Source organism: Alternaria arborescens (genome assembly GCF_004154835.1).
Source record: "Alternaria arborescens strain FERA 675 chromosome Unknown contig_17, whole genome shotgun sequence".
Classification (NCBI taxonomy): Eukaryota; Fungi; Ascomycota; class Dothideomycetes; order Pleosporales; family Pleosporaceae; genus Alternaria; species Alternaria arborescens.
The window spans coordinates 246839-272634 of record NW_021167872.1 but is presented as its reverse complement, the minus strand read 5'-3'; the positions used below and the strand labels follow the sequence as shown (position 1 = coordinate 272634).

Below are 25796 nucleotides of genomic sequence, written 5' to 3'. Positions count from 1 at the left end.
ATCTTCTTACTGGTGGCAACGATTAGACTGGATTATAGCGACGATTGTGCGCTAACCAATCTGGAGCGGACCTTGTCTGCGGAGGGTGGGCAGGCGCAGTCGAGCGATGAGTGGGGAAGGTGAGAGCAAGGCGACTCGGGCTGGGAGGAAAGAGCAGACGCGAACATGTAGCGGGGCCAAAAACAACAGTGCAGTCGATCGCGAGCAGTGTTTTTCTGAAAGAGTGTCCTAGGCACGGGGGAATGTAATGTCGGCAAGAGGCGAAGGAGGAAGCTCGGGATGAAAAGGAAGGCGTGCAGCGATTGCAGGCGTGCTTGAGCGCGGGCGTCTTTGGATGGCTCGGTTGGCGGCAAAAAGTACAAAACAATAGATTATAGCAAAAGTTAAGGAGCGTGTATAGCTGGAGACAACAGGTCAAGGAGTGAATGCACGCGCGCTGCGGAGTGCTGGCGTGGTGAAGGAAAAGAATGCAGAGAGCAGATCTCCCGACCGAAAAGATGCTTCGAGGAGCGGGTCGACGTGGGTATGCACTCTTTGGGCCTCTGGGGGAGTGACAAGCACACTCACATGGTACAAGGATCAATTTCCACTAGCCTCATTTCCGCGTTGTGCATGGGCGTCGCGGTGCAGGGAGAAGAGAGACGCCATAACGCGCGGGCCAGCATCCGCTCGATAGGCTGGCTGAAGTCTGACGGCCATGATTGCGCCGCTGAGCCCAAAACCCGCGCCGTCCCAGGGGATGCGGGCGACACGCAGAGTGAAGATACAGCGACGTGATCAAACGGTCATTTGCTAGCGCAGACGCTTCTTCCCCGTCAGACCTGCGCCTTCCCTTGTCAGATGTCGCTCCTGCCTCCTCGGACGCGTCGCAGAGGCATTCTTTCCTTTTCCAATAACAAATGCGCACTCACCCCACAGTCTCCAGGACACCCACGCACGTTCTCATGATAGCCCTTGGCCCGCCATATCCAGCTGCCGCAACGACAAAAAGTATCATGAACATGGCGAGGGACATTATGCTACCATGGCGCTCTGTCCAATCAGCGTTCTGCCCTGGGCGGTACCTTGCAGGCGTCGGGAGGGGCTGACCCATCCCTGCATCCTCTGTGTAGCCTCCATCGACTTGCTTTTGTCGTCTTGCCGCGACCCAACGTCAGGTTTGCCTCTGCACCTGTCAGCTCTGCAGCTGCTACAAAATATACTATCCAATCGCCAGCCTCATACATGGGTAGCCAAAAGTATGCGGGGAGGCGACCCAGAAGTACCAAACGCCCATCGCGTACCTGAAGCCGCTAACCTCGGGACGCACAATGAAGCGAGCGAATCACCCAGCCTCCTAGTCATGGTCCCGGTGGCCTTTTCTCACTTTCCCCTGGCCTAACCGCCTGCTGCTGTCATACCTCCCCTTTCCAAGTACTACCATCAGTGCAGAACCATGCTCGAGCATTCCTCCTGATCGACTCTCGAGCGAAACAACTCAATTGGTCTTCTGTTATCGCGATACCGGGCCCGGCCAGATTTGTATCCGTACACCTGGTCCAACTGTCGTGTCATCTCCCGTGTGGCCGTCTTTCTACCGTCAGCCCGCCCCTGTCTGCGGTTCCGAACGGGCATGCCTCCCCTTCTGCTCGGAACGTTGAAGGCTGATTGCCTAATATGAACGTCGGCGTTTTCTTCACGTGCAAGCTGCACTACTGCATGTGCCATGCGGCCCATATGCCGGCATGGCTGATTCTTCCATTCTCAACCAATGGTTTACTTGATTTGGCTGTGATTTAGCAACTGCTGAGCTTACTGCAGATAAGCGCGTCCTCTTTCTGCATGTACAATACCTATGGTCCGTCTGAGATGTTCTATATATTATTAACTTTTCTTCAAGTTTCAACTTGTATACCGAAATGAATAGCCCGGGCTGGACCTAATCCATTGCATCGGTGCCACGAGGTGAGCAAATTGCCCCTCATCCGCCGCCTGCCGTTATACGCTGACGATGATCATCTCCAGGCCGTCCGCGAAATTACTGTAGGATCGGCGCTACACCAGCCCTGTGAGACACCCACACCCCATTTGCTGCCACCACCCCGTAACACGCGACAACGACGCGTCTAGTATATTGGAAGCCATGTTGACAATCCCACACGCGATGGTACTTTTGGCAACTATCTGACCGGGTTTCAGATCTAGCTCACGCCGCCTTACCAGACGACCCCACGATTGTTTCATACTCCCGTACACCATGTCCAGCGAACGCCTCAATGCGGTCCGAACAGCTTCATAGGCTCCCTCAAACATGGTCACCCAAGCATCATCGCTGCAAGCCAGCATCACCGTTATTTTTGACAGCGGGTCTGGCTTACCAGGCTCTGGACTATCAAACGTAACAATACAGGTCACGCTCGCAAAGAAGCTGAGACCCTACTCCACTCGCTCGTTCTCACTATTACATCTGTCTACAAATTCTGTCCTGAGTGGTCATCAGGACGATTTAGTATGTCACTATCAGGACATCAGGACCTACAAGATGAGCTGTGAGTGTCATTGGCGCCGTCAACGTCACTACCGCTCCAGTCACTAAGTATCATCTCCCTGCCAAGAAGAGAAACGAAAATAAAATTGCAGATTCTGTTCTAAAGTTGCGGTAGCATCTCGCGATCGATCCGTCAGGAAATCAAAATTTTGTCATAATTACAAGGGCCGAGATGACAAACCTAGATAATTTCCGTTGATCTTCCCGGACAACGTGTTTGGTGAGCAGGGTCGTGCCGTGTCAGTGCGGGGATCTTAATTGTTCCCAATCTAAGTAACGCGCTTTAGTATGTAATAGTGGTAAGTCTCGACCGACAAAAACCCGACTCTGAACCTAGCAATAGTGTCTCGTTGTATCCGGGGTATGGTAGTGTCGACTTTTGGGCGTCCGGTTTTGCTTTCGTCTTAATCTGCTTTGTCGTCATGCTATGCTCTATACACTTGTGATGTTGTCTCTTTTAGGTTTGGAGGGCGCTTCGACTGCGTCGAAGAATGTCTTAGCTATCAGCGATGTTTGAAGATTTGTTAAGTGAAAACATGTGTATGTGGCGATTGATCTTCCATTCAGTCAGAAAGAGCTGGATAACTGTGATCTAAGTCGACGTTTACCTGAATACAGGAAGAAAAATGATGATATGGTTTAGGTTGACGTCTTTCATCCTCCGTTTCTCTAGGGCCGCGAGTGGAGCAGAGAAAAGCGTGTCTTGGAATCACTATCACGGAATTTCAGTTAACATCTTTCTCCCTCTGCTCTGTACAGCCGTGTCACTACGTCGTCTCGCTATCACTTTCACTCTCACCCACCCAGTTTTGGGCCCACTAAGTGGCCTCCAAACGCACGCTCGTCAAGAGTGCTGCTCGCGAGTCTACTCTATACCTTATTTTCCCTGTTCCTATCTCAACTCACGATTGGCTTATGGTCTACCAAGATGCGACCAAATCTCCTACAGTTTGTAGCGCTCGCAAGTGCAGGTGTGATCAAGCATAAGCCGGGTCCCAATGACATTTTCTCCTGTGTATTCTCCTTCCCACTTTTGAAAACGGTACAAGGGCGGCCAGTTGGGCTCAGTATCTCGATGAGACTCAGGCCTATCTTGGTCAAAACGGTCAAGGCGCGACTGATATGTTTGCTGGTCCTGCCGGAAGAGCTCCAGTGAGATGGCCGCGTAACTCGGACAACAAGGCCGTCATCCCGTACTGCTATCAAATGGAGGAAGTTCGCAAAGCCGCCCTGCCGATCGTATCCGATGGTATAAGAACGTGGATGTCGTAAGTATATGCCAACTAGGTCAAAGATGTACTGGTTGACCAACAGGCCCCTAGCTATCTTGGCCCTGCTGGCAAAGAAACAGGTCACGCCATCAGTTTCGAGGAGCAGTTGAACAGCGAGGGGAAGCCGATTTATTGTACGCCAGACAGTAAAGCCCCCGACGACTGGAACTCAGCTCTGCCTCATGCAACATTGGCTATCTATTAGGGTGGAGACGAGATGGGATGGAGTGCTAGTGTAGGTCTACAACCTAACCAGGAGACACCTTGGGTAAATCAGCTTCACATCGGAGACGGCGAATGTCTCCATTGCGTTCTGCAGTGAGTATCGCTATGGAAGCTCAACACAAGACATACACTGACTTCCTACCCTCACATTAAGCGAGCTCGGTCATGTCATGGGTAAGAGGAGCCATCTCGTAGTAAGTTGCGACAGTTGTATTGACAGAAGCCAGGTATGGTACATGAACACCAGCGTAGCGATCGAGATACTTATATAAAGGTCCAATACGAGAACATCAACGATTTCGAAGAGGTAAGCAGAATTCTCTCTATACGTGCAAATATGAACAATCCTTGATGATCTGACGCAGTGCTGGGAACGCGCCAAGGTTAAGGGCGACCCTAAAGTCACCCGATCCAACATCTGCGATAATATGAGATATGCACTCAAGTATGATTGCTTGTGCGGCCATTTCGTCAAAGGCATTACCGGAAATCTCCTTCCCCTCTTTACGCTTGACGTTTACGATATTGATAGCGTCATGCACTACCCAAGTTCTTCTGGAGCAACAACAGAATGTCCCAACTATGGGTCTGAAGAATTCTCGAATCGTTGTCCCATCCAGGTCTACATAGACTACGAGGATCATAGCAAAGGATTAACGATGCTGGTACCAAACCTAAGGCCGTCTGACCAGGATATAAAATGGGTCAAGCATGTCTACCCTTATAATGTGGAGACTTAAGTTAGCTTTAAGAAGAAGAGATGTTGGTTGCTATGAGATGCGTCGAGACGTGTAGTGATGATACGAAAGTGTTAAATCGAAGTGAATAATGGATGATGGGGAGCTTCAGACTCGTCCAAGAACAAAACAAAGTCTAATACCACTCAAATCTAGTCGACGTACATATATGTACGAAAATTGGATTGTTAGCCTTCACTCGAGTCTATACCGAAGAAAGACTGACCATTCGAGCGTTACCAGATCTCCGAGAGTAGTCGCGGTTGATTACCTGCGATCGCAATTATGGATGTCCTATCGAATTCGACACGCCTGCGAGATGCTAGGTAGAGTGGAAGAAAGTCACAACCATACAGTTTTTGGGTGGCGACAAAGCGCCGTTATATACTGTCTCATCTCAAAGCCAAATCGAAAACTACCTAGGTACAAGAAATCGTGCAGTCTGCCTGGACCGTTACGTTCACCTAGAGTAACCAGTGCGTCACCCATCTACTATGCAATTGACCTAAACGATGCGCGCCTCTCGGTAATGCTAATTCATCTCACTATCAGATCTTCACTTCCGAGATACGTCATCCAACTTCCCAACGACCTTTTTAACTTCCAGGGCTGTGCTCAACAAAACGCAAGCTATGCAGCTACCCGCTGCAGGTCAGCCTCAACTGCATAACGAACCGCGTGAGACGGTTAACAGTGGGGTACCTTATCTGATGTAACCGAACTTGCTCAACAATATCCAACTTCCCTCTGCGCGAGCGAGCGGGGTTTTGTTGAGCTTATCTCGTTCTCCTCTGGCCGAGTAGATAACAATCGGAAACTGTGCAGACGGAAAAGACTGACGAGTAACACCTACGACGATCACGCAGCGCAGTAAAGTAACGTTGTTTTGAACATGTTTTTTGCATTACAATACATAAATCTTCGCGAGTCATGGACACATCTAAACCATGCGCCTGAGACCCAAACATGCAAGAGAACGGTATTGCTTCTCTTGCCCAACTATACTACTACGCCTCTATCGTTATGAACATGAATACCTCACCGCTGGTCTATATTTAACATTGCGCAATCGCGACTGAAACAGCCTGGTCGTCAGAGTGGCTGATGCTAATGTTGATGCTCTTGACACCAACGCGGTTGGCTTCTTCTTGAGCCTGACCATAGAGCTGTGTAAATGTTAGTATATAATTCTTAGATTGCGTATTGGAGTGCACATACCTGTACGGTTGGAACACCAGACTCGTCGTTGACGATCTCAATATCCTTCAGCGGAGCACCGGCGCCTTGCCCCTTGACACCTAGGGACTTGAAGACAGCCTCCTTGGCTGACCACTTTCCAGTGAAGCTTGCCTGAGGGTTTGGTGCCTTCTGGCAGTATGCAATCTCCTTCTCCGTAAAGTTGCGCTCGATGAAGGTCTCGTTCTCAATGTTCAGCGCACTGAGACTCTCAACATCGACACCAACTTTGCTGTTGGAGGAAGCAGTGGCCTTGGTGAGCTGTTCAACCATGTTCATTGTCTCCTGCGCCTTCTTGTCTTTCTTGGTAGCAGGGGTCTTTGCATAGCTGTATGTAGAGGTCTTCTTGTCCATGGTGACACGCGCTTGCGGGTTAAGGAAGACCTCTTGCATCTTCTCATCCTCATATGGTGCCTTGTCCTTGGCGCGGAACATGGTGTTGTTGATAAGACCGTCGTGGAAGTATCGGTAGGCCTTCTTTTGGCGAGCCTCAACCTTCTGCTTATAGGCGGCGAACTGGTGATGCTCAAGCGCGGCGAAGAGGTACCTGGGATGAATACCAATAGCTTGACTTCCCTTCTGTCCGAAACCGAATGAAGTGACGGAGAATGCCTTTACACCATCAGTCTGAATGGATTGGGATGGGTAAACAATGTAGTCAAACTGCTCCATGTTCTTGTCGATGTTGTCGGCATTGGGGTTGCCAGGTACAAGACCGGAATTGAGCACCTGCAAGCAGCCGTTGAACATCCAAGCACCGGCAGCACCCTTGGGGTGGCCAGTGAGATGCTTCTGCCAAATACTCAGCAGCGCATTGCCCTTCTTACGACCAAGATGACGCATTTGGTGGTTGATGACATCGGATTCGTTCTTGTCGTTTGCCATGGTAGAAGTACCGTGGAAAGAAGCGACATCGAGATCGTCGATAGTAAGACCCCAAGTAGCAAGGGCACCACGAAGAGGAGCGATGCGTGAATCCTGTTTCCAGAAGTTGTTGCCCAGGCTGTTTAGCGCATCCTTTTCTTGTCGCTTAGCTTCCATTTCGATGTTGGAAGCACGCTCCTCAAGATAAGCAGCCTCGTCGAAGTCCTCGCCAGTGGCGTCCTTCATCGCTGCAACTTCCTCCTGGAGGTACAGGATTTCTGACTCTTGCCACTGCTTGATCTGTTTGCGTCGGAGATCCATCTGTCGTCTCCTGTACTTGATGTCAAGGAGTGGGGATGGGAACTTGGACGGGGTCTCTCGCGCGGTAGTCAGCACGCCCTTGCCTGGAGCAGGAACGGAACGACCAATCTTGTCAGTCGCTGTGGCAGTGAAACCAAGGATACCGTAGATGGGGACTCCCATGTCGAGAGCCAGCTTGGCGTCCATGATAACTTGCATACCACAACCTTGCGACTCCATGAAGCCATTTCTGGTTGTTGTGGCAGGGCGCGACATCTCCTTGGGTGTACGTCCGTGAGCAAACTCGTCCTCAGCGTTGCTAGTAGCCTTCATGTTGGCGAATTCATATGAACCTTCCTCCTGGAAGTCATCGAAACCACCAACAAAGCAGACACGGGCCTTTCCTTCGACAATGGTATCGTAACCAATGTCCAAAGACTCAACAGCAGTGGCACAAGCACCGACGGGAGTCTTGATAGGTCCGGTAGATGAAAGGAGCAACATATTGACCCAGGCGCTCATGGTGTTGATAAAAGACTCCTGCAGGATATCTTTCTGGACTGGCTTGTCCATGAAGCGGTCTTTGTACATTCCACGAAGGGCGGTAGTACCACCAATACCGGAACCGACGCAGTTACCGACCTGAGAAATGTGGACATACTTGTAAAACTCGTAGGGATCAGTGATACCACTGGCAAGCAGACACTCCGCAGTAGAGACGAGTACAAAGAGTGTTACCGGGTCGACCTGAGAGATGATATCATCGGGCACACCGTACTTCTTGGCGTCCCAGCCAGTAGGGACTTGGCCAGCAACGAGACGATCGAAGCGCAGAGCTTTGGGAAGGAGGAGTGTAGCACCCTTCTTCATACGAACAGTGTACTCGGCAGAGCCCTCGATCGCGAAGATCTCGACCTTGTCGCCATGCTCCAGCTTGAACTCCTCGGCAGTCTCCTTGGAAGCCTCGAATGGATCGAGGTCCTCCTCGATCTGGATCTCCTGCATGAGTTGCTTCTTCTTGGGATCGTAACCGTTGAAGAGTTCGGGCTCGATGAGACGAATACCAGCGTGCTCAAGGATATACTTCTCGTACTTGGGCTTGACATCCTTGTCGTCAATCGGCTCGTTAGTCTTGGCATCGACCCATCCGGAGTAGCTCTTTCCTTTGAGTGGACCGTTGTGGTTTTTGATGAGGCCCATGATCCATGCCATCTCAACACATCCCTCAAGGGAGAACTCGCCATATGCTTCCATCTCCCAGCGTGTCCTGGAGTTACCCCAGGGTCCAACCTCAGCAAAACCAGTGACGACGACGACCTTCTCAAGATCAACCATACCCTTCAGGTTGTCGTTGAGAGGCTTGACCTCAGTATCCCAGTCGGGTAGCTTAGGGAAGTTGAACTTCATGTTTGCTCGGGGTTCGACCGTGGCCTTCTTGTACAGGGCTTCGCTGGCCTCGCCGTTGACAACCTTGTTCTCAATGGCATTCTCCTTGATAACAGCTCTGCGGATATCACTCGTCTCAGTGAGTTCCTTGCGCAGATCGGTCATGAGGTCTTTCAGGTTGGGGATGTACTGGAAGCCACCGTTGAGATCTGCCCACACAGGCTCGACCTGGCAGAGGTCGACAATCGGTGGTGCCATAAGACCAAGCAAATTGAAGGCCATCTCTTGCTGGGAGAAAGTACGCACACCGTACTTCTCAATGCCCTCAGCAACAATGTTGTTGGCACCCATCAGACCAGTACCACGAGTCCAACCAATAACAGCACCGCAGATGGTGAGGTAGTTACCCCAGCTCTCCGAGTGCCACCTTGAGAAGAGAGTCTCGAGTGACATCTTAGACTCCGAGTAGAGACCATCGTTACCAAAGGTTCCGTGGTTAGGGGACAATGGCAGGATGACTTGTGCTGGGCGGGTCTCGTAACCGTAAGTCTGCTTTTGTTTCTTGACAGCTCCAAGCATGCGCAGAAGGTTGGTCAACATGATACGGTGAGCAAGCTCCGACTTGGAGTCGATGCTGTCAATCTCGCGACCGTTCTCCGGAATGGCGGCAAAGGGAACGATGAGATCGAGATCCCAACCAAGACCCTTCTTGGTGTCGAAGATGTAGTCAACTAGAGCCTCAACATCCTGGTTGCTACCCTGATTGAAGGGTACAACAATGAGTTGAGAGCCCCGAGCACCGTACCGCGAGTACATGGATTGGTAGTACTCGGTGACTTCGCGGGAGAACCTGGAAGTTGTGACAACGACCTTGGCACCACCGCTGATAAGACCTTGAAGGACTTGCGCGCCGATGGAGCCAGCACCAGCGCCCGTCATAAGAGCATACTTGCCCTGGAAAGTGACACCGGACTTAGCAGCCTCCTCCAAGCAGTCTAGGTAGACGCCAGTGAGCTTCTTGCTGTACTCCCAGCCATGGTCGTCCTTCCTCTTCAGATGCAAGAAAGGAATCGTCTCAACCTTGCCTTGCTTGGCAGAGGCATTGACGCGACCATTACGGCCCCTCTTGCCTCCAATAGCCTTGACGTTGTCGTGGGGCATGATCTGACCCTCGTTCATTGACAATGAACGAATGACGTTGCTGTAGAGGCTCTTGATTTGGAGTTGTGATGACTTGGAAAGCTTGTGTTGCTGCTTGATGAGCTTGTAAATTCTTTGCAGGTCATTCTGAACCTTGGTGCGGTTGCCGTACTCGGACAGCTTTCCACCCTCAGCCATCTCGCGCACGTAGTGCTCAAGCTTGCGAACGCTCGCTCTTGGGGCTTCCTCGTAGTTCATGTTGCCCTTGGCATCAATCTCCAGGTGTGGCGCGGTGGGTACTGCGACATCTTTGTAGACTGGAGCCTCGTTCAGAACCTCCTTGCAGTTGTCGATAAGCTGTTGACCAAGCTCTTTTGCAAGCTCGTATGTCTCACCGCGCTCAGTAGGGCAGTGGTCCATGTGGTATTGCATGAAGTCGAGAAGGAGAGGGTTTGAGCGATTCATGATGGCGATGCAACGGCTGACAATCTCACGATCGACCGCCTTAAGCTTGCCGAAGATGATGTCGTAGTACATGGTGAGAGCATCTTGACGTGCCCAGTTCCATGATGAGTCGTAGACACGAGCCTTGAGTGGTGTGAATTGAGGCTCGATACCGGAGGCGTAGAACTCGCCGTGCTCGGTGGTCCAGAGATCAAGCTGAGCTTGGAGCGTAGACTGCGCCTTTTGCGAGTCGACGAAGGACTTGTCACCCGCACGAAGATCGATCTTGAGGTATCGTGCGAAAAGCTCAAGCTGCTGCTTGAAGAGTGCGCGTTGGTCCTTGGTAAGCGCGTCAATGGCCGCAGGGTCCATCATCATGCCACCACCCGAACCACCAGCGTCGCCACCGGCTGTAGGGGCAGACAAACTGATTCCGGCAATGCCTGCGTACTTGTTTGCCTGCTCGTCCAAGAAAGCCTTGCCGTCGGCTTCTGAGCCGAGACGTGCAGCTGGCTCGTTGGTGATGGCGAGCAGCAAAACTCCGTCTTGTCGTCCCTGCGCCAGTCCCCATCTTGTCTCGAGGTGCTTTCGCACAGCTGTGATGTTGAAGCCACCAGGCATCTTGGCTGACACCATGCGGGCAATGAGAGAAGAAGACTGCTTTCCAAGCTGACCGTTGAATGTAGCCTGCATCGCAGCACCGAGCTCGTCGAGAGGGGTATCTTCGGGCTTTTCGGGAGTTGAGCCAAACTCCTTGCCCAGGTCTCCGAGAATCTCGTTTTGTAGGGTAGACTTGCCTGGAAAGTTGTTAACTACGGTTTTTGCTGTTTCTATGCAACTGACTTACCTCCGACTAAATCCTTGATGGCCTTGCTCAGCGGGATGTCCACGAGCGGTTTCTTGAGCTTCTGGGCCACCAGTGTCCGGACAATGTCCGTGGCTGTGACTGGCGCATCTGGCACCTGGGCTGCAGGTCCAGCACTTGGTGGAGGTGGTGCTGCAGCAGCAGCGGGCGCTGAAGCGGAGGGTGCAGAGGCGGGCGCTGATGAAGCACCCCCGCTGCTCGCCGCTGGAGCCTCTGGTTCCTCCTCTATTGGGTCTACATCGTAGTAGATGTCTTTGGCGTCCTTGTTGTAGCACAGAATTTGACGCTGCAGCGACCGCGCCGCATCGTGTCCTTCGTATTTGCTGGCGAGTGTGCGCTTCGCCATGACACCGAGCGTGTCTGCGGGGCCGATTTCGACGATGCGCTCCGTCGTCTTCTCGCCGAGGACGACATCCTGCGTCTCAATCCACCTCACGGGCGAGGCAAATTGGTATGCGAGCAGCTCAATGAGCAGCGTGTGCGAGAGCTCCTGCTCGACCTCGGGACGCATGATGAGGTAACGGAGAGAGCAATTGGCGGAAAGGAAGGTGGGTTGAGGCTCGACGGAGCTCAATGGGTATCTCTATTACAAAATAGAAGAAGGGTATCGTGGGTCTAAGGAGGGAGGAAGTGCCAGGAAGAAGACGCGCTATTAGGTGGGTGGGTAGTGTATAGTGCGGTGAGAGCACTCGAGCGATTCAAGGGTCCGGGAGGGGTGCGTTGTCTCCCCCGCGAACGCCTTGGTTTTTTTTCTCGAGGGAAGTGGAGTGAGTGGTCAACGGGAGTTGCAGGAAGAAGAGACGCAACGCATTGGCTGTTTATCTCTTGTTGGACAGGACAACGGCTTGCGGTGATATGGCAGGGCGTTGAGGAATTCTCCCGCCGCGGGTTGGCGGTACTAAAATTCCAGACCCCTGCGACTGCAGCTCGTTACTGCTTTGGCCGGTGCTCAACGAACTAATCTCGCCTGGAAGAGGTGGGCTTGCGAGCGGTGCAAAGGCAGCCACCTAGACGTGATGTGATTCTGGTTGGACTTGCGAGAAGATGAGTAACGCAATTGGAGGATGCTGGCCTGGTCCACCGTGTCCTCAACAGCTGCGTGGGTACGGATAAGCGCATCTGCATCCGAGTTGTTGAGTGCTCTGCCCCAGCATTTGTGTAGGAACATACCGCAGACCCCTGCCGACGCTAGTGACCCATGATATGCGGGCCAAATCTGAGCTCCTCGTCGAAAAAGTCGACCAACTCGGCGCGAACATAACCACGCCAGCGCACCGCTTCCGACTCATTCCTCACCTCCTCCCCGCCCAATTGCACTAGCAGTCCCCTCTGATTACTTTCTTATACCCTGGGGCCCTTTGTAATCCTGTTGCCTGCGGTCTTTCTCTCTACGCCCCTCGCACACCGCACCGCACATAGCAAGGGAGCTGCTATACGATTAGTACTACGACGGGCCAGATCCCGAGCACATCAGCCAGATTAGCTTCTGTCTGAGTGAAGAGGTACGCATTGAGTGATTGTTGCGAGAGCTTGGGGACACTTGTTCTCTCCAGACGGCTCTTGCTCGTTGCATTGCCTGGATGGCGCCTCCCCCACCATAGCGAAACACCAGACGAGAGCTCACACTATCCAGACGCTCCTTCCCGCCCTTGTCGTTCCTTCCACACCTATAATCTGTCCAAGGTATGCGCCTTCCGCTGCTCCTCACTCACCTCCAAATCCTCTGAACGCCCGACTTACCACTGCCATTGCACAGGACACCGATAATCGCACTCACACAATGTACGGTTCCGGCCAGCAGACGGGCATCTCCACGCCCCGCTCCGCTGCAAACCTGCGCCCGCTCATCCTTTCCCACGGCTCGCTCGAATACACGCTCCTCATCCCCACTGCCCTCCACTTCAATGCACAACAATTGAGGGACACGTTCAAGTCGACGCTTCCTGAGCCAACCGACGAGCTCGCCCTAGACGATGAGCCTTCGTCGGTAGCGGAGCTGGTGGCACGATACCTTGGTTTTGTCGCGAAAGAGGTAGAGGAGGGTGAGGACCCTGACTCTTTCGAGGAGGTGCTCAAGCTCGTTCTTACCGAATTCGAGCGTGCCTTCCTCCGAGGCAACGAGGTGCACGCGCTCGCTGCATCTCTGCCTGGCATCACCGAGAAGAAGCTGGTTACAGTGCGGTCATACTACGCTGCCCGTGCCGCAGTAGAGAGACCTATCAAGCACCATGAATCGGCCCTGTTCCGCGAAGCTTCCGACGAGAATGCCTTCATATATGCTGTTTTGGGTGGCCAAGGTAACATCGAGGAGTACTTTGATGAACTCCGCGAGATCTACACTACCTACCCCTCATTCGTAGAGGACTTTGTTGCTGCCGAGGCGCAACACCTCCTCGTTCTGTCGCGCGACCCGCGCGCTGAGAAACTCTACTCCAAGGGCCTCGATGTTATGCGATGGCTCAACAACCGAGACTCGCAACCCGATACCGACTACCTGGTATCGGCACCCGTCAGTTTGCCCTTGATTGGGTTGACTCAGCTCGCACACTACGTCGTAACCTGCAGAGTCCTCGGTAGCCATCCCGGACATGTACGCAGTCGCTTGTCCGGTGTGACCGGTCACTCCCAGGGTGTTGTCACAGCCGCCGCTATTGCTGAATCTAAGAACTGGGAGACCTTTGAGCGATCTGCCAAGAAAGCCATTGAGATTCTTTTCTGGATCGGTGCGCGAAGTCAGCAAGCCTTCCCTAGGACCTCGCTGGCGCCCACTGTCTTGCAAGACTCAGACGACAATGGCGAGGGCGTGCCAACGCCTATGCTTTCTATCCGTGACCTCTCAAGAAAGGCAGTCCAGGATCACATTGACGCAACCAATGCCCATCTACCCCAAGACCGACACATCGCCATCTCGCTGGTCAACAGCGCGCGTAACTTTGTAGTTACAGGTCCACCAATCTCTCTGTACGGTCTCAACCTCCGCCTGCGCAAGGTCAAGGCTCCGACTGGCCTAGACCAAACCAGGATACCCTTCACCGAGCGCAAAGTGCGCTTTGTCAACCGCTTCCTGCCCATCACTGCGCCCTTCCATAGCCCGTACTTGGTAGATGCGACCAAGCAGCTCGAAGATGATCTCAAGGCGATCAAGATCTCCACCGCGGATCTTGGCATTCCCATGTATGACACACATACAGGCCAAGACATTCGCGAAAACGAGACCGACAACATTGTTCCTCGCCTTGTTAGCATGATCACTGCCGACTCGGTCGAGTGGGAGAAGGCAACCGTATTCCCCAAGGCCACTCACATCCTTGATTTCGGCCCGGGCGGTATCTCCGGTCTTGGCGTACTCACAAACCGTAACAAGGACGGTACTGGTGTTCGTGTCATCCTCGCGGGTGCTATCGATGGCCAAAACGCCGAAGTTGGCTACAAGCCTGAGATCTTTGATCGTGACTTCGACCATGCCGTCAAGTACGCTGTCGACTGGGTCAAGGAGCATGGTCCTCGTCTCGTCAAAACATCAACTGGCCAGACCTATGTCGACACCAAGATGAGCCGCGTGCTCGGTTTGCCCCCGATTATGGTCGCTGGTATGACACCTTGCACTGTGCCATGGGACTTTGTCGCAGCGACAATGAACGCCGGTTACGAGATTGAACTTGCTGGTGGTGGTTACTACAACGAAAAGACTATGACTGCTGCCATCAACAAGGTCGAGAAGGCTATTCCTGCCGGTCGCGGTATCAGCATCAACTTGATCTACATCAACCCGCGTGCCATGGGCTGGCAGATCCCGCTCTTGGCCAAGCTCAGGGCTGAAGGTGTACCGATCGAGGGTCTTACCATTGGTGCCGGTGTGCCATCCATTGAGGTCGCCACTGAGTACATCGAGACCCTAGGCATCAAGCACATTGCCTTCAAGCCGGGTTCTGTCGAGGCTATCCAGCAGACCATCAACATCGCGAAAGCAAACCCTACCTTCCCCGTCTTGCTTCAATGGACAGGTGGTCGTGGTGGTGGTCATCACTCTTTCGAAGACTTCCACCAGCCTATCCTGCAGATGTACGGCCGCCTGCGCAAATGCGAGAACCTGGTTCTTGTCGCAGGTTCCGGATTCGGTAGTGCGGAAGACACATACCCATACCTTACTGGATCATGGTCGACCAAGTTTGGCTACCCACCCATGCCATTCGACGGTTGCTTGTTCGGTAGCCGCGTTATGACCGCCAAGGAGGCAAAGACGTCCAAGATGGCCAAGCAGGCCATCGTTGATGCTCCAGGTCTCGACGACAGTGACTGGGAGAAGACCTACAAGGGCCCCGCTGGAGGTGTCATCACTGTTCGCTCCGAAATGGGTGAGCCAATCCACAAGCTCGCCACCCGTGGTGTCATCTTCTGGCACGAGATGGACCAGAAGATTTTCAGTCTGGACAAGGCCAAGCGCGTCCCCGAACTGAAGAAGATGCGCGAATACATCATCGAAAAGCTGAACAAGGACTTCCAGAAAGTTTGGTTCGGTAGAAACAAGAAGGGAGAGTCAGTCGACCTGGAAGACATGACCTACGCTGAGGTTGTTCAACGCATGGTAGACCTCATGTATGTCAAGCACCAGTCCCGCTGGATCGACCAGAGCTTGAAGCGCTTGACAGGTGACTTCATCCGTCGACTGGAGGAGCGTTTCAGCAGAGCCAGCAGCGAGTCACTGATCCAGAATTACGATGAACTCAACGACCCCTTCCCAATGCTTGAGAAGGTCTTCAAGGCTTACCCCGACTCCGACAAGCAGCTCATCAGCGCCCAAGATGTGCAGCACTTCTTGCTTCTCTGCCAACGCCGCGGACAAAAGCCTGTTCCATTCGTTCCTGTCCTCGACGAGACCTTTGAATTCTTCTTCAAGAAGGATTCACTGTGGCAATCTGAAGACCTTGATGCTGTTGTTGACCAAGACGTCGGCAGGACATGTATTCTTCAAGGACCCATGGCCGTTAAGTACTCTACCAAGGTCGACGAGCCTGTCAAGGAGATCCTGGATGGTGTTCACGAGGGCCACATCAAGTACCTTTTGCGCGACATCTATGGCGATGACGAGTCCAAGGTTCCTGTTATCGAGTACTTTGGTAGCAACCTGCTTGCGCCACCGCAGGGTCTTGACGTCGATGGTCTTACTGTGTCAGAACTTGAGAACAAGATTATCTACCGCCTTTCTGCTACTCCCAACGCCACAATGCCAGAGGTACACTCATGGCTACAACTCCTGGCAGGCACCAGCTACTCGTGGAGACACGCTTTCTTCACTGCGGATATCTTCGTACAGGGTCAGCGTTTCCAGACCAACCCTACTTCCAGGGTTTTCGCCCCCACACCCGGTATGGTCATCGAAATCCAATACCCCAACGAGCCCGCCAAGACTTCGATCATCGTCAAGGAGCTACACCACGGCGGCAAGTTGATCAAGACTGTCGATGTCAGCCTGACAAAGGACAACGAAATCCTACTCAACATCTACGAGGAGCGTACTGCCCTTAAGAAGGCTGTCGCGTTGCCTTTCCGCTTCACCTACCGCCCCGACGTAGGCTATGCGCCTATCCACGAGGTTATGGACGCCCGCAACGACCGGATCAAGGACTTCTACTACAAGATCTGGTTTGGAGATGAGGAATGTCCGTTCGATGCGTCTGTCACTTCGCGCTTCGATGGTGGCCGCGCTACCGTTACGAGTGAGGCCATTAACGACTTCGTCCACGCGGTTGGCAACACAGGTGAAGCCTTTGTTGACAGACCTGGTAAGGAAGTCTTTGCCCCCATGGACTTCGCTATCGTTGTTGGCTGGAAGGCTATTACCAAGCCCATCTTCCCTCGCGCAATCGATGGCGACCTTCTCAAGTTGGTCCATCTTTCCAACGGATTCCGCATGATCTCCGGCGCTGAGCCCCTGAAGAAGGGTGATGTCCTCGACACCACCGCACAGATCAATGCCGTCATTAACCAGGATTCTGGTAAGATGGTAGAAGTCTGCGGCACCATCACTCGTGATGGCAAGCCGGTAATGGAGGTTACCAGCCAGTTCCTTTACCGCGGTGCATATGACGACTTTGAGAACACATTCCAGAGGAAGGTTGAGAAACCTATCCAGCTCAATCTTGCCACCAGTAAGGATGTCGCAATCCTGCGGTCAAAGGAATGGTTCAACTTCGAGGAGCCTGAGATCGACCTGCTGAACAAGACCCTGCTCTTCAAGCTTGAGACTGTCGTCCGATACAAGAACAAGACAGTCTTTTCAGACATCGAGACCCAAGGAGAGGTCTTGCTCGAGCTTCCAACCAAGGAAGTGATCCAAATTGCCTCGGTTGACTACCGCTCTGGTACCGCGTACGGCAACCCTGTCCTCGATTACTTGGAGCGTAACGGTGCCGCCGTTGATCAGCCAGTACTCTTCGACAATGCTATTCCACTACATGGCAGGACGCCACTCAAGCTGAAGGCACCTGCCTCCAACGAGAACTACGCTCGCGTCTCTGGCGACTACAACCCCATTCACGTTTCTCGTGTCTTTGCTAGCTACGCCAACTTGCCTGGTACGATCACCCACGGCATGTACTCTAGTGCAGCTGTTCGAAGTCTAGTCGAAACATGGGCCGCAGAGAACAATGTTGGTCGTGTCAGGAGCTACCACGTCAACCTTGTCGGTATGGTGCTTCCTGACGATATGCTCGACGTCAAGCTCCAACACATCGGTATGGTTTCTGGTCGCAAGATCATCAAGATCGAGGTCAGCAACCAGGAGACCGAAGACAAGGTCCTTCTCGGTGAGGCTGAGGTCGAGCAACCCACTACTTCATACGTCTTTACTGGACAAGGTTCGCAAGAGCAAGGCATGGGTATGGAGCTTTACAACAGCAGTCCCGTGGCCAAGGAGGTTTGGGACCGTGCCGACAAGCATTTCATGGACAACTATGGTAAGTCAAAGTCACCTTGCTCATATTGTGCAGCAGCTAACTCGCAACAGGCTTTGCTATCACCAACATCGTAAAGAACAACCCGAAGGAACTCACCATTCATTTTGGTGGTCCAGTCGGAAAGGCGATCCGTCAGAATTACATGTCCATGACCTTCGAGACCGTTGCTGCGGATGGATCTATCAAATCCGAGAAGATCTTCAAGGAGATTGACGAAAACACCACATCCTACACTTACCGGTCGCCAACTGGTCTGCTGTCAGCCACTCAATTCACACAGCCGGCCCTGACACTCATGGAGAAGGCGTCTTTCGAAGATATGCGTGCTAAGGGCTTGATCCAGGTCGAGAGTACATTCGCCGGACACTCTCTTGGTGAATACTCTGCTCTTGCAGCCATGGCTGAGGTTATGCCTATCGAGAGTCTGGTCTCGGTTGTGTTCTACCGTGGTCTTACTATGCAGGTCGCCGTCGAGCGCGATGAGACTGGTCGCTCGAACTACTCCATGTGCGCTGTCAACCCTAGCAGGATCTCCAAGACCTTCAATGAGCAGGCACTCCAATACGTGGTCGAGAACATTGCCGAGACGACCGGATGGCTCCTGGAGATTGTCAACTACAACATTGCCAACATGCAGTACGTTGCTGCCGGTGACCTCCGCGCTCTCGACTGTCTTACTGGCGTGACCAACTACCTCAAGCAACAAAAGATCGACATCCAGGCGCTCATGCAGACTCTTTCACTTGAGGAGGTCAAGAACCACTTGGTTGAGATTATCAAGGGCTGCGCTGAGCAAACAGAAGCCAAGCCTAAGCCGCTCGACCTCCAGCGCGGGTTTGCTACCATCCCGCTCAAGGGCATCGACGTTCCCTTCCACTCGACCTTCTTACGCTCTGGTGTGAAGCCGTTCAGGTCTTTCCTTCTTAAGAAGATCCATAAGACGTCCATCGACCCCAGCAAGCTTGTGGGCAAATACATCCCCAACGTCACGGCCAAGCCGTTTGCGTTGACCAAGGAGTACTTTGAGGACGTGTACAAGCTTACCAACTCACCCAAGATTGGCAACATCCTGGCGAACTGGGAGAAGTACGAAGAGAGCGGCAAGGAGGAGACCAAGACCGAGACTGTTGCTTAAACTTGGGCATGTGTATATGTAGGAACGGGGTCCATGATTCTGGCGTTCTGGTGGTTCACAAGTAGATGATTGGCCATTTGATATCCAGGTTGGAGGCTTAGATATGCTTCCCATGATAAAACTTAGTAATTCATTCATTCAAGATAATACTGGTACGAAGATTGGTGATGGAGTAAAGAATGCTTGACCATCAACTTGAAGAAGACAGAGTACAAGGGAAAACAGTAGAAGATACGTAAACAATCATAACATTCAAGTGTGTTACACCGGCTTCGCCGACCCATTTTGATCCGACCCAAACCGATGCCTACCCTACGACCGTACTAAGAAGTTGAAATCGAAATGAAGAATACGCTTATCCAGACAAAGACCAAGACGTTCAAGTAAAATCGTTATGATAAAGAGCGGTTATCGGAACAGTCCCCGTTTCCGTGGTGTTTTCCCACCATCCAGCACAGGCGCTCCTTCTTGTGCCGAACTAGGTAAAGCAGGCATAGTGTGCGCATGAACCAGCGGCGGCGCCTCAATGTGTCTTTGCGAGTATGGTGTGTTGCTCTGGTACGGTGTGTGCTGTTGCTGGTACTGAGGTATTTGCTGCCAATTCTGCTGGTAACTTTGGTAGTTGCCACTCGGTGGAGGGAAGTTCTCGTGATTCTGCATGTACCCACCACTGGTTACTCTGTGCGGGGTTTGTGGTACGAAATCGTTCGGCTGTGGTTGTTGATGGTGATGGGCTTGTGTTTGCTGCTGTTGCGAGCGAAGGAGGCCGAATGCCCAGTTTGAGAGGTTGAAGCCGCCGAAGATGACGATGGCTGTGAATATCTAGGAGAGACTGGTCAGCTAAACGGCACTTATGTTGGGTGTGATGAATCGACAAAAGAAAAGTAGAGGAAGTAACGTACCATTGACTTGTAGCTGAACTCTTCCACGAAAGAGTTGAAGATCATGGCGAACGTCTTCGCTGTCACGGTCGCGCGTGCAACCTTTTTCGGATCGCGATTCATACACGTCTCCCAGACACCGCACGCCTTCTCCATGGCTGGCACGACTTCTTCGGGTCGACAGCGGTTACGATTGTACTCTAGAGCGCAGGCTGCAATTTCGACCATTACTTCGGATGCGTGTTTTGAGGATTCTATGTCGACGTCTGTCATGACGCCGGCCCAGGCGGAGTAGACAATGTAGATGAAGAGGCTGCCGAGGAACATGTTGACGGTGAGTTGGAGGTAGTAGGATAGTACGGATGGAAGGTTGGGATGCGCTTCAACCCACGAGAGGAAGCCGCCCACAGTCATGGCGAAAGTCTGTTGGACAGGCCCCGCCTCCTTTGCTGGAACCGGTGGGCGTGTTCGTTCGTTGTCCGAATCGTCGCCGTCGTCGTCGTGTATGGCAGCGCGTTTCTTTGACCGCGATCGCTCTGACCGGCGCTTGACTATACGGTTCTCAGCCTTCTTGGAATAGTACTTTTGCGACATGTCCTTGTCGCGGGGTTCCTTGGTGGGGCTTGGACTTGACATGAAGGTTCGCTTGAACCAGCTTTCTCGCCGAGCGCCTTTGGCATCGCCATTGCCTAGCCGCCCCATCTTGCTCGCCAATTGCGTGTCTGGTGTGCCAGGGTCGCTGTCTACTTGGGGCGTGCCGGGTGTCTCTCCGCCGGAGCTGAAGTCGATGTCGTGTGAGGGCGTTCGCATAGACCAGGGGCTCGGTTGTATGTGTGCCGGCACCGAAGACGCTGGCGTTGAGGGTAATGGCTTGCTGGGATCGCGGCTGAAGTATGTCATGCGGTTGTCAGGGTCGCGCAGCCGATTTGGTGTCGCGAAACCGCCTTTCGAGGGTGAGTCTAGTACTGAGTGGGGACCTGGCTGGCCGAACGAGGGCCCTGGAGTCAGCGGAATTGTCTTGTCTTGCGTGTCTCGTCTGGAAGCAAACGAGGGGCCTGGAGGCTTACGCTTCTTCTGCTGGCTGGCTGCTAGGAACGGCGATTGAGAGTCGATGGGCCCTGTTTGGTTCGTCCACTCGAAGTCCATAGGCGTGGTAGAAGGGCGGTGGCCTCGCGACATTGTGTTTGCCGGCGAAAAGGTAGGACAGGTTGAAGAATGGGCTCGTTGCGTACGTCGTGGCTTGTCTCGCTGTTGTTGATCAACACTTGGGTTTCTAGGTTCCCACGTTGCGGACTTCCGGCGCTAGTCCTGATTGGGCTGAGTACAGTTGCAAATAACTTTGTGGCTTTGGCTAGTCTAGCAGAGAAGGATAATGGTCATTTGTATCCCGACAGGGAGATAGTGAAAGTCACATATCAGAGACTTTGTGGCTTGACAGAATCCACCAGCATGTCTTAGCAGCTCCATATGGACTCTACCCCGCGAGCTGAAATGTCTTGTCAAAAAACATATGTCAATTCCATAGTCAAAGTTATTCTACAGGTGAAGAATAGGAACTATATACCCAAGAGCCCTCGCAAAAATTCAAAAGGCTTTGAGTCCGCTAGCATAGAGATGGCCTCCTCCATCTCCTAACCTTGCTCCTATGCCCCTTCATGTGCTCATGCACAGTGAACCGCATAGATGAAAAATCCTCTTCGGTTTCGGAAAGCAGGCATAACTCGTCGTGCTGCACCTTTCCGCCATGTTCTCCAGCGTGACATCTTTCGAAGCAACTTGATAATCGTTGTCGCTTACGCTCCTTCTAGGCAGGCGTAAGACCCACCTGGGTACCGTTCATCGAGCACAGAGTCAGTGTCAGACTCTCTCGCCACACTTCGGGGTCTCTGCTCTCCATAGTCTTGAATTCTTGTACCATCCGGACCGTCACGTAGCTCGCTTCGGTAAGCGCGTACTGCTGGCCGAGACAGATACGTGGACCGCCGTTGAAAGGCAAGTATTCCCAGCCCGGACGGAGGGTCTCCCATCTCTCAGGCTTGTATTCGTCCGCATCTGGGCCGTAGAGATCGTGGCGGCGGTGCATGGTGTATGGCGAGTATCCGACCGTCGTTCCCTTGGGTACGAACAAGGGCGCTTGACCGTCTGGGCCGCCACCCCGGGGCAGTACAGTGTCACGGATGGCTCGGCGAGAATTACCGGGTACGACTGGGTGAATGCGGAGTGCTGATCTCAATTAGCATGTCGCCGATTGCTAGCTCAGAAGGCAGACTTACATTCGTTGAGACACCATTTGAGGTACTTTAGGTTCCTCAATTCCTCATACGTTGGTGTGCGTCCCTCAAGCGTTGCAACTTCATCCCTCAGCTTCGCATAGATATCGGGCCTCTTGGCAATCTCAAAGAACATGTTACTGAGCAAACTGGCTGTTGTGTCGCGTCCTGCAAGGAGGATGTTGATGAGTTCTTCGCGAATCCGCTTCTGATCGGTAGTCTGCTTAGCCACCTCTTGAATGAAATAGTACTTGTCGTCCTTGGTTCCAGCACTCTTCTCGGTGTCCAATTCCTGTCTGAAACGCAGAGCATCATCCACAAACTTGTCAATGTAGGCGTGGCAGATTTCGATGGCCTTCTTACCCTCATCGTTCTTCCGGAATCGATCGAACATACCATAACGGGCGCGGACCGTAATGTCCTCTTGCGCGAAGTTGAACGACTTACTAAAGATGAGATCCTCGTTGTTGCCGTCATCTTGGCCAACCATGCGGAGCGAGTTGGTAGAGTGGTTGAAGAGAAACTCGGTTGCAGTATCGATCGTCAGGCGGAAGAAGAGCTCTTGTAGATCGACAGTCGAGCCATCTTTTGGGATATGTTTGAGCATAAGCTTGAAGTGGCGCTCAAAAGCCTCGATGTCGGCGACTTGATCCCTGGCGAAGTTGGGTCGCAGCAGGTGACGGCTATTAGCCCATCGCTCGCCATCCGCGTTGAAGATACCATGGCCCAAAAGAGGAGTGAAGGCGGCTGACCTATGTATAAGGCTGAAGTCCTTGAACTTCAAGCTCAATATCGCCTTGACGTTTTCTGGCTCACACGTTGCGATAAATGGCTCAGTGATTATTCTGTTGTGGAAGGTGTTGCCGAGCCTTTGGAAGCGCTTCCGGTTCTCTTGCAGCAGAATATGGTGCTTGCTGTTGTACGCCATGGCCTTGACATTGTCGATTCCGAAGATAGGGTCTTTGTGGAATTGCGCCGTGCATGGTTGGCAGCCGTTCTCTTTCTTGAAGCGTTGTCGCGCAAGATAAAGTGCAATGCGGGTGTATAGGATGTAGGAGATGGCCGCTCCCGCGACAATGAAAAGCAATGGCGATTGTGCCATCGTGTTCGTAGGTAGGATGTAGTTGATGAGACCGTGTTTGAGGAAGGATTCTAGTGATGACGTCGGAGAATAAAAATCGTGGGCAGCCACGCTTCTTTTTTAAGTGCTTCTGGAATGCTTCCGGGGTCTAGTCGTGGCAACTGCGTCCGCCTCGTGGAGTGTTTAAGTGGAGCCTCTCACAAAGGTAATCGAACCGTCAACCTTGTAGGGTGATTGCTGGGGTACACGACACAGCCGCTGTCAGCTTTGACTAGGTTCGTTCTTCACCAAGATTCCTTCTTCGAGCCAAGTCCAGGTATCAGGCAATCCAAGTCCTTGTTTCTCCCCCTCAATTCGTTTGCCAATGACAACCTCTTTGCCTACGTGCCAAGGGTATCAGTCGGTCGATGGGTGTTCGGCCAAGCTCAGCAGTTGGAGGTTTCCGTTGTGTTTTCCACTTGTCGCGGTGGTTGTTCCAAGACGTCCGATGTTGGCAGTACGCGTACGTCGTTCGTCCGGTGCAGCCAGATGTCTCTGTCTCAGCGTAATGTCAAACCTTGGCAGGTCTTCAATCTATATTATCAGGCACCAGGGCAAGCCAGACTTTTATACCACACGCCTCCGATGTCCGAAGATCTAGTGGTTCCACACCCCGTCGTTTTAAAACTCCCTACGGCATATGCATCCACTTTAGCATTCAGCTCCGACACGGTGCAAAGCGGCGGCCGACTGCTGAAGTCGCACCCATTCACGGGCGGACGTGCTCGCGGAGGCTAGAGCGTAGAATTTCGGTGATGCCGTCTCTGCAGCATCCTTGCGCTGCCCCGCTACCGAGGCTGAATCACGGGGGTCGCGATTGGCCAAGTCTAATACAGTAGATCTGCAACTCGCATGTTATGCTTAATGGGGTTACTACCCGATGGTATTCCTGCATGCTCGGGGGATTCGGAAGGTACAGTGTTGGGTAGGATTCACATTGCAGTCAGCAGGAGCAAGTTGCTGATTACAGATCACGGCCGAAATCTGGAAGAAGGATATCATAGGTTCTCGGAGCAAATATTCCCGTGTAACACCGCTAATGGTAAGGTGCACAGTCAGATTACTACTCCATCTTCACGGATATGCTCAATAGAGCAAGTATACTACAACGGCGTGTACTAATGACTTGAAAATGTTGATTGTAAGTTGATAACCACGTCATCTGTGTGCGCAGCTACTTTAGCACACTCGTGGGTCCAAACGGCCCGCGCCATAAGCTACTCGTCTTCACGTGCTATTCCCGAGGACATGATGTGGATTACTTATCAGACGAGATCCACTTCATGTGATTAATCGTTTTCTTCTCCAAGTACTCGTATATTTGCCCGTAGTCTTTGCACACGTGCTTCGCATCCCACCCATCGCTTCCACCTCGATCCTCACCGTGTTCATCGCCTGGGAAACTTGTCGCAGCTCCTTCCAGTGCCACATCTCCCGCGCACATTATTGCCTGTCTGATGTATTCAAAGCAGTGATTGATGTGCCATGGCATCTTGACAGGGTTCGCCGACACTGGCGAGGCGACCATAAGTTTCATGGAATTGTACGCGCCCAATATGGTGTATAGACAGTGAAGCTGATGCGTTACGGATGTGGTGAAGACGGTATGATTAGGGTAGTCGTGTATCGGGGTGGGGAGGTTGGAGTACTCCGAGGGAGTTTCGACATTGACATAGCCCAGGCCTTCTATTCGGCGTGTCAGTTCTATACAATGGTAAAGGTCAAAAGCAAATCAGAACGTACCTGGTACGATGTTTAACCATGCATGCTGCGTCTCATTGCTCCAAAACTGCATCGCATCTTCCGGAGCGAAAACTGGATCGGGCTTAAAGCTCACAATCTGTTGTGAGAACCTTGGGGCGAAGCCTGTAAGATCCCCTGCGAGCTCGTACTGGTGGCTTTTTGTATGTGTTTGCCATCTCTTTTCTACCAGCAATCCTACGATAACGAGGAGAAGCGCAGTGTCTAGTACCCATCTGTAGCCTTTCAGCTTCCTCCATACTGTCTTCTTCCGCCGTCTTTGCTGGATTGCTTCTTCTACCTCCCAATCGCCGATCTCTGTACTCGAATCGGAGTGATCGTCGGTGTTGCGTAGGGAGTCGTATCGTTGGTCGCGCTTCGTTGAGTCGTCCGTCGCGAATGCCATGATAGAGACGTCGTGACTGGATTTGTGGGCTGCGAATGATGACATAGCTATACCTGTAATTTAGTGAATGTATCTGGGCGAGTCCACAGCGACGATGGCGTGAACGCTACATGATGTTCATTTGCCTTGACGCTCAAACGCATACTGCGACGCCAATCGTTCGATGAGACATTACGAGCCATGGCAGCCACAGTGATCACCACCATGTCAGGCCCTAGACCATTACTATAGAGCGAAAACCTTAGCAGGAGTGTCAGTTGTCTGTAGGCATTACAACAACGGGCGCATGCAGG

The 25796-nt window shown here is 52.5% G+C and overlaps 5 protein-coding genes across 5 annotated transcripts; 1 reads left to right on the top strand and 4 right to left on the bottom strand.

Annotated features, from left to right (window-relative positions):
- Positions 1 to 5815: 5815 nt before the first annotated feature.
- AA0111_g7516 (Fatty acid synthase subunit alpha) lies at positions 5816 to 11506 on the bottom strand (the record flags this gene model as incomplete). The annotated part of the gene is made up of 3 exons (XM_028653861.1): positions 5816 to 5926; positions 5979 to 10927; positions 10978 to 11506. The coding sequence occupies 3 exons, from the start codon at positions 11504 to 11506 to the stop codon at positions 5816 to 5818; spliced, it is 5589 nt and encodes a 1862-aa protein (XP_028504894.1).
- Positions 11507 to 12775: 1269 nt separating this feature from the next.
- On the top strand, positions 12776 to 19086 carry AA0111_g7515 (Fatty acid synthase subunit beta; the record flags this gene model as incomplete). The annotated part of the gene is made up of 2 exons (XM_028653860.1): positions 12776 to 17951; positions 18002 to 19086. 2 exons carry the CDS (start codon positions 12776 to 12778, stop codon positions 19084 to 19086), a joined length of 6261 nt encoding a protein of 2086 aa, XP_028504897.1.
- A 408-nt stretch (positions 19087 to 19494) lies between these two features.
- Positions 19495 to 21146, bottom strand: AA0111_g7514 (hypothetical protein; the record flags this gene model as incomplete). The annotated part of the gene is made up of 2 exons (XM_028653859.1): positions 19495 to 19908; positions 19989 to 21146. The coding sequence occupies 2 exons, from the start codon at positions 21144 to 21146 to the stop codon at positions 19495 to 19497; spliced, it is 1572 nt and encodes a 523-aa protein (XP_028504898.1).
- Positions 21147 to 21771: 625 nt separating this feature from the next.
- AA0111_g7513 (Cytochrome P450 52A13) lies at positions 21772 to 23339 on the bottom strand (the record flags this gene model as incomplete). The annotated part of the gene is made up of 2 exons (XM_028653858.1): positions 21772 to 22190; positions 22241 to 23339. The coding sequence occupies 2 exons, from the start codon at positions 23337 to 23339 to the stop codon at positions 21772 to 21774; spliced, it is 1518 nt and encodes a 505-aa protein (XP_028504901.1).
- Positions 23340 to 24615: 1276 nt separating this feature from the next.
- Positions 24616 to 25503, bottom strand: AA0111_g7512 (hypothetical protein; the record flags this gene model as incomplete). The annotated part of the gene is made up of 2 exons (XM_028653857.1): positions 24616 to 25043; positions 25101 to 25503. 2 exons carry the CDS (start codon positions 25501 to 25503, stop codon positions 24616 to 24618), a joined length of 831 nt encoding a protein of 276 aa, XP_028504902.1.
- Between the last annotated feature and the right edge of the window lie 293 nt (positions 25504 to 25796).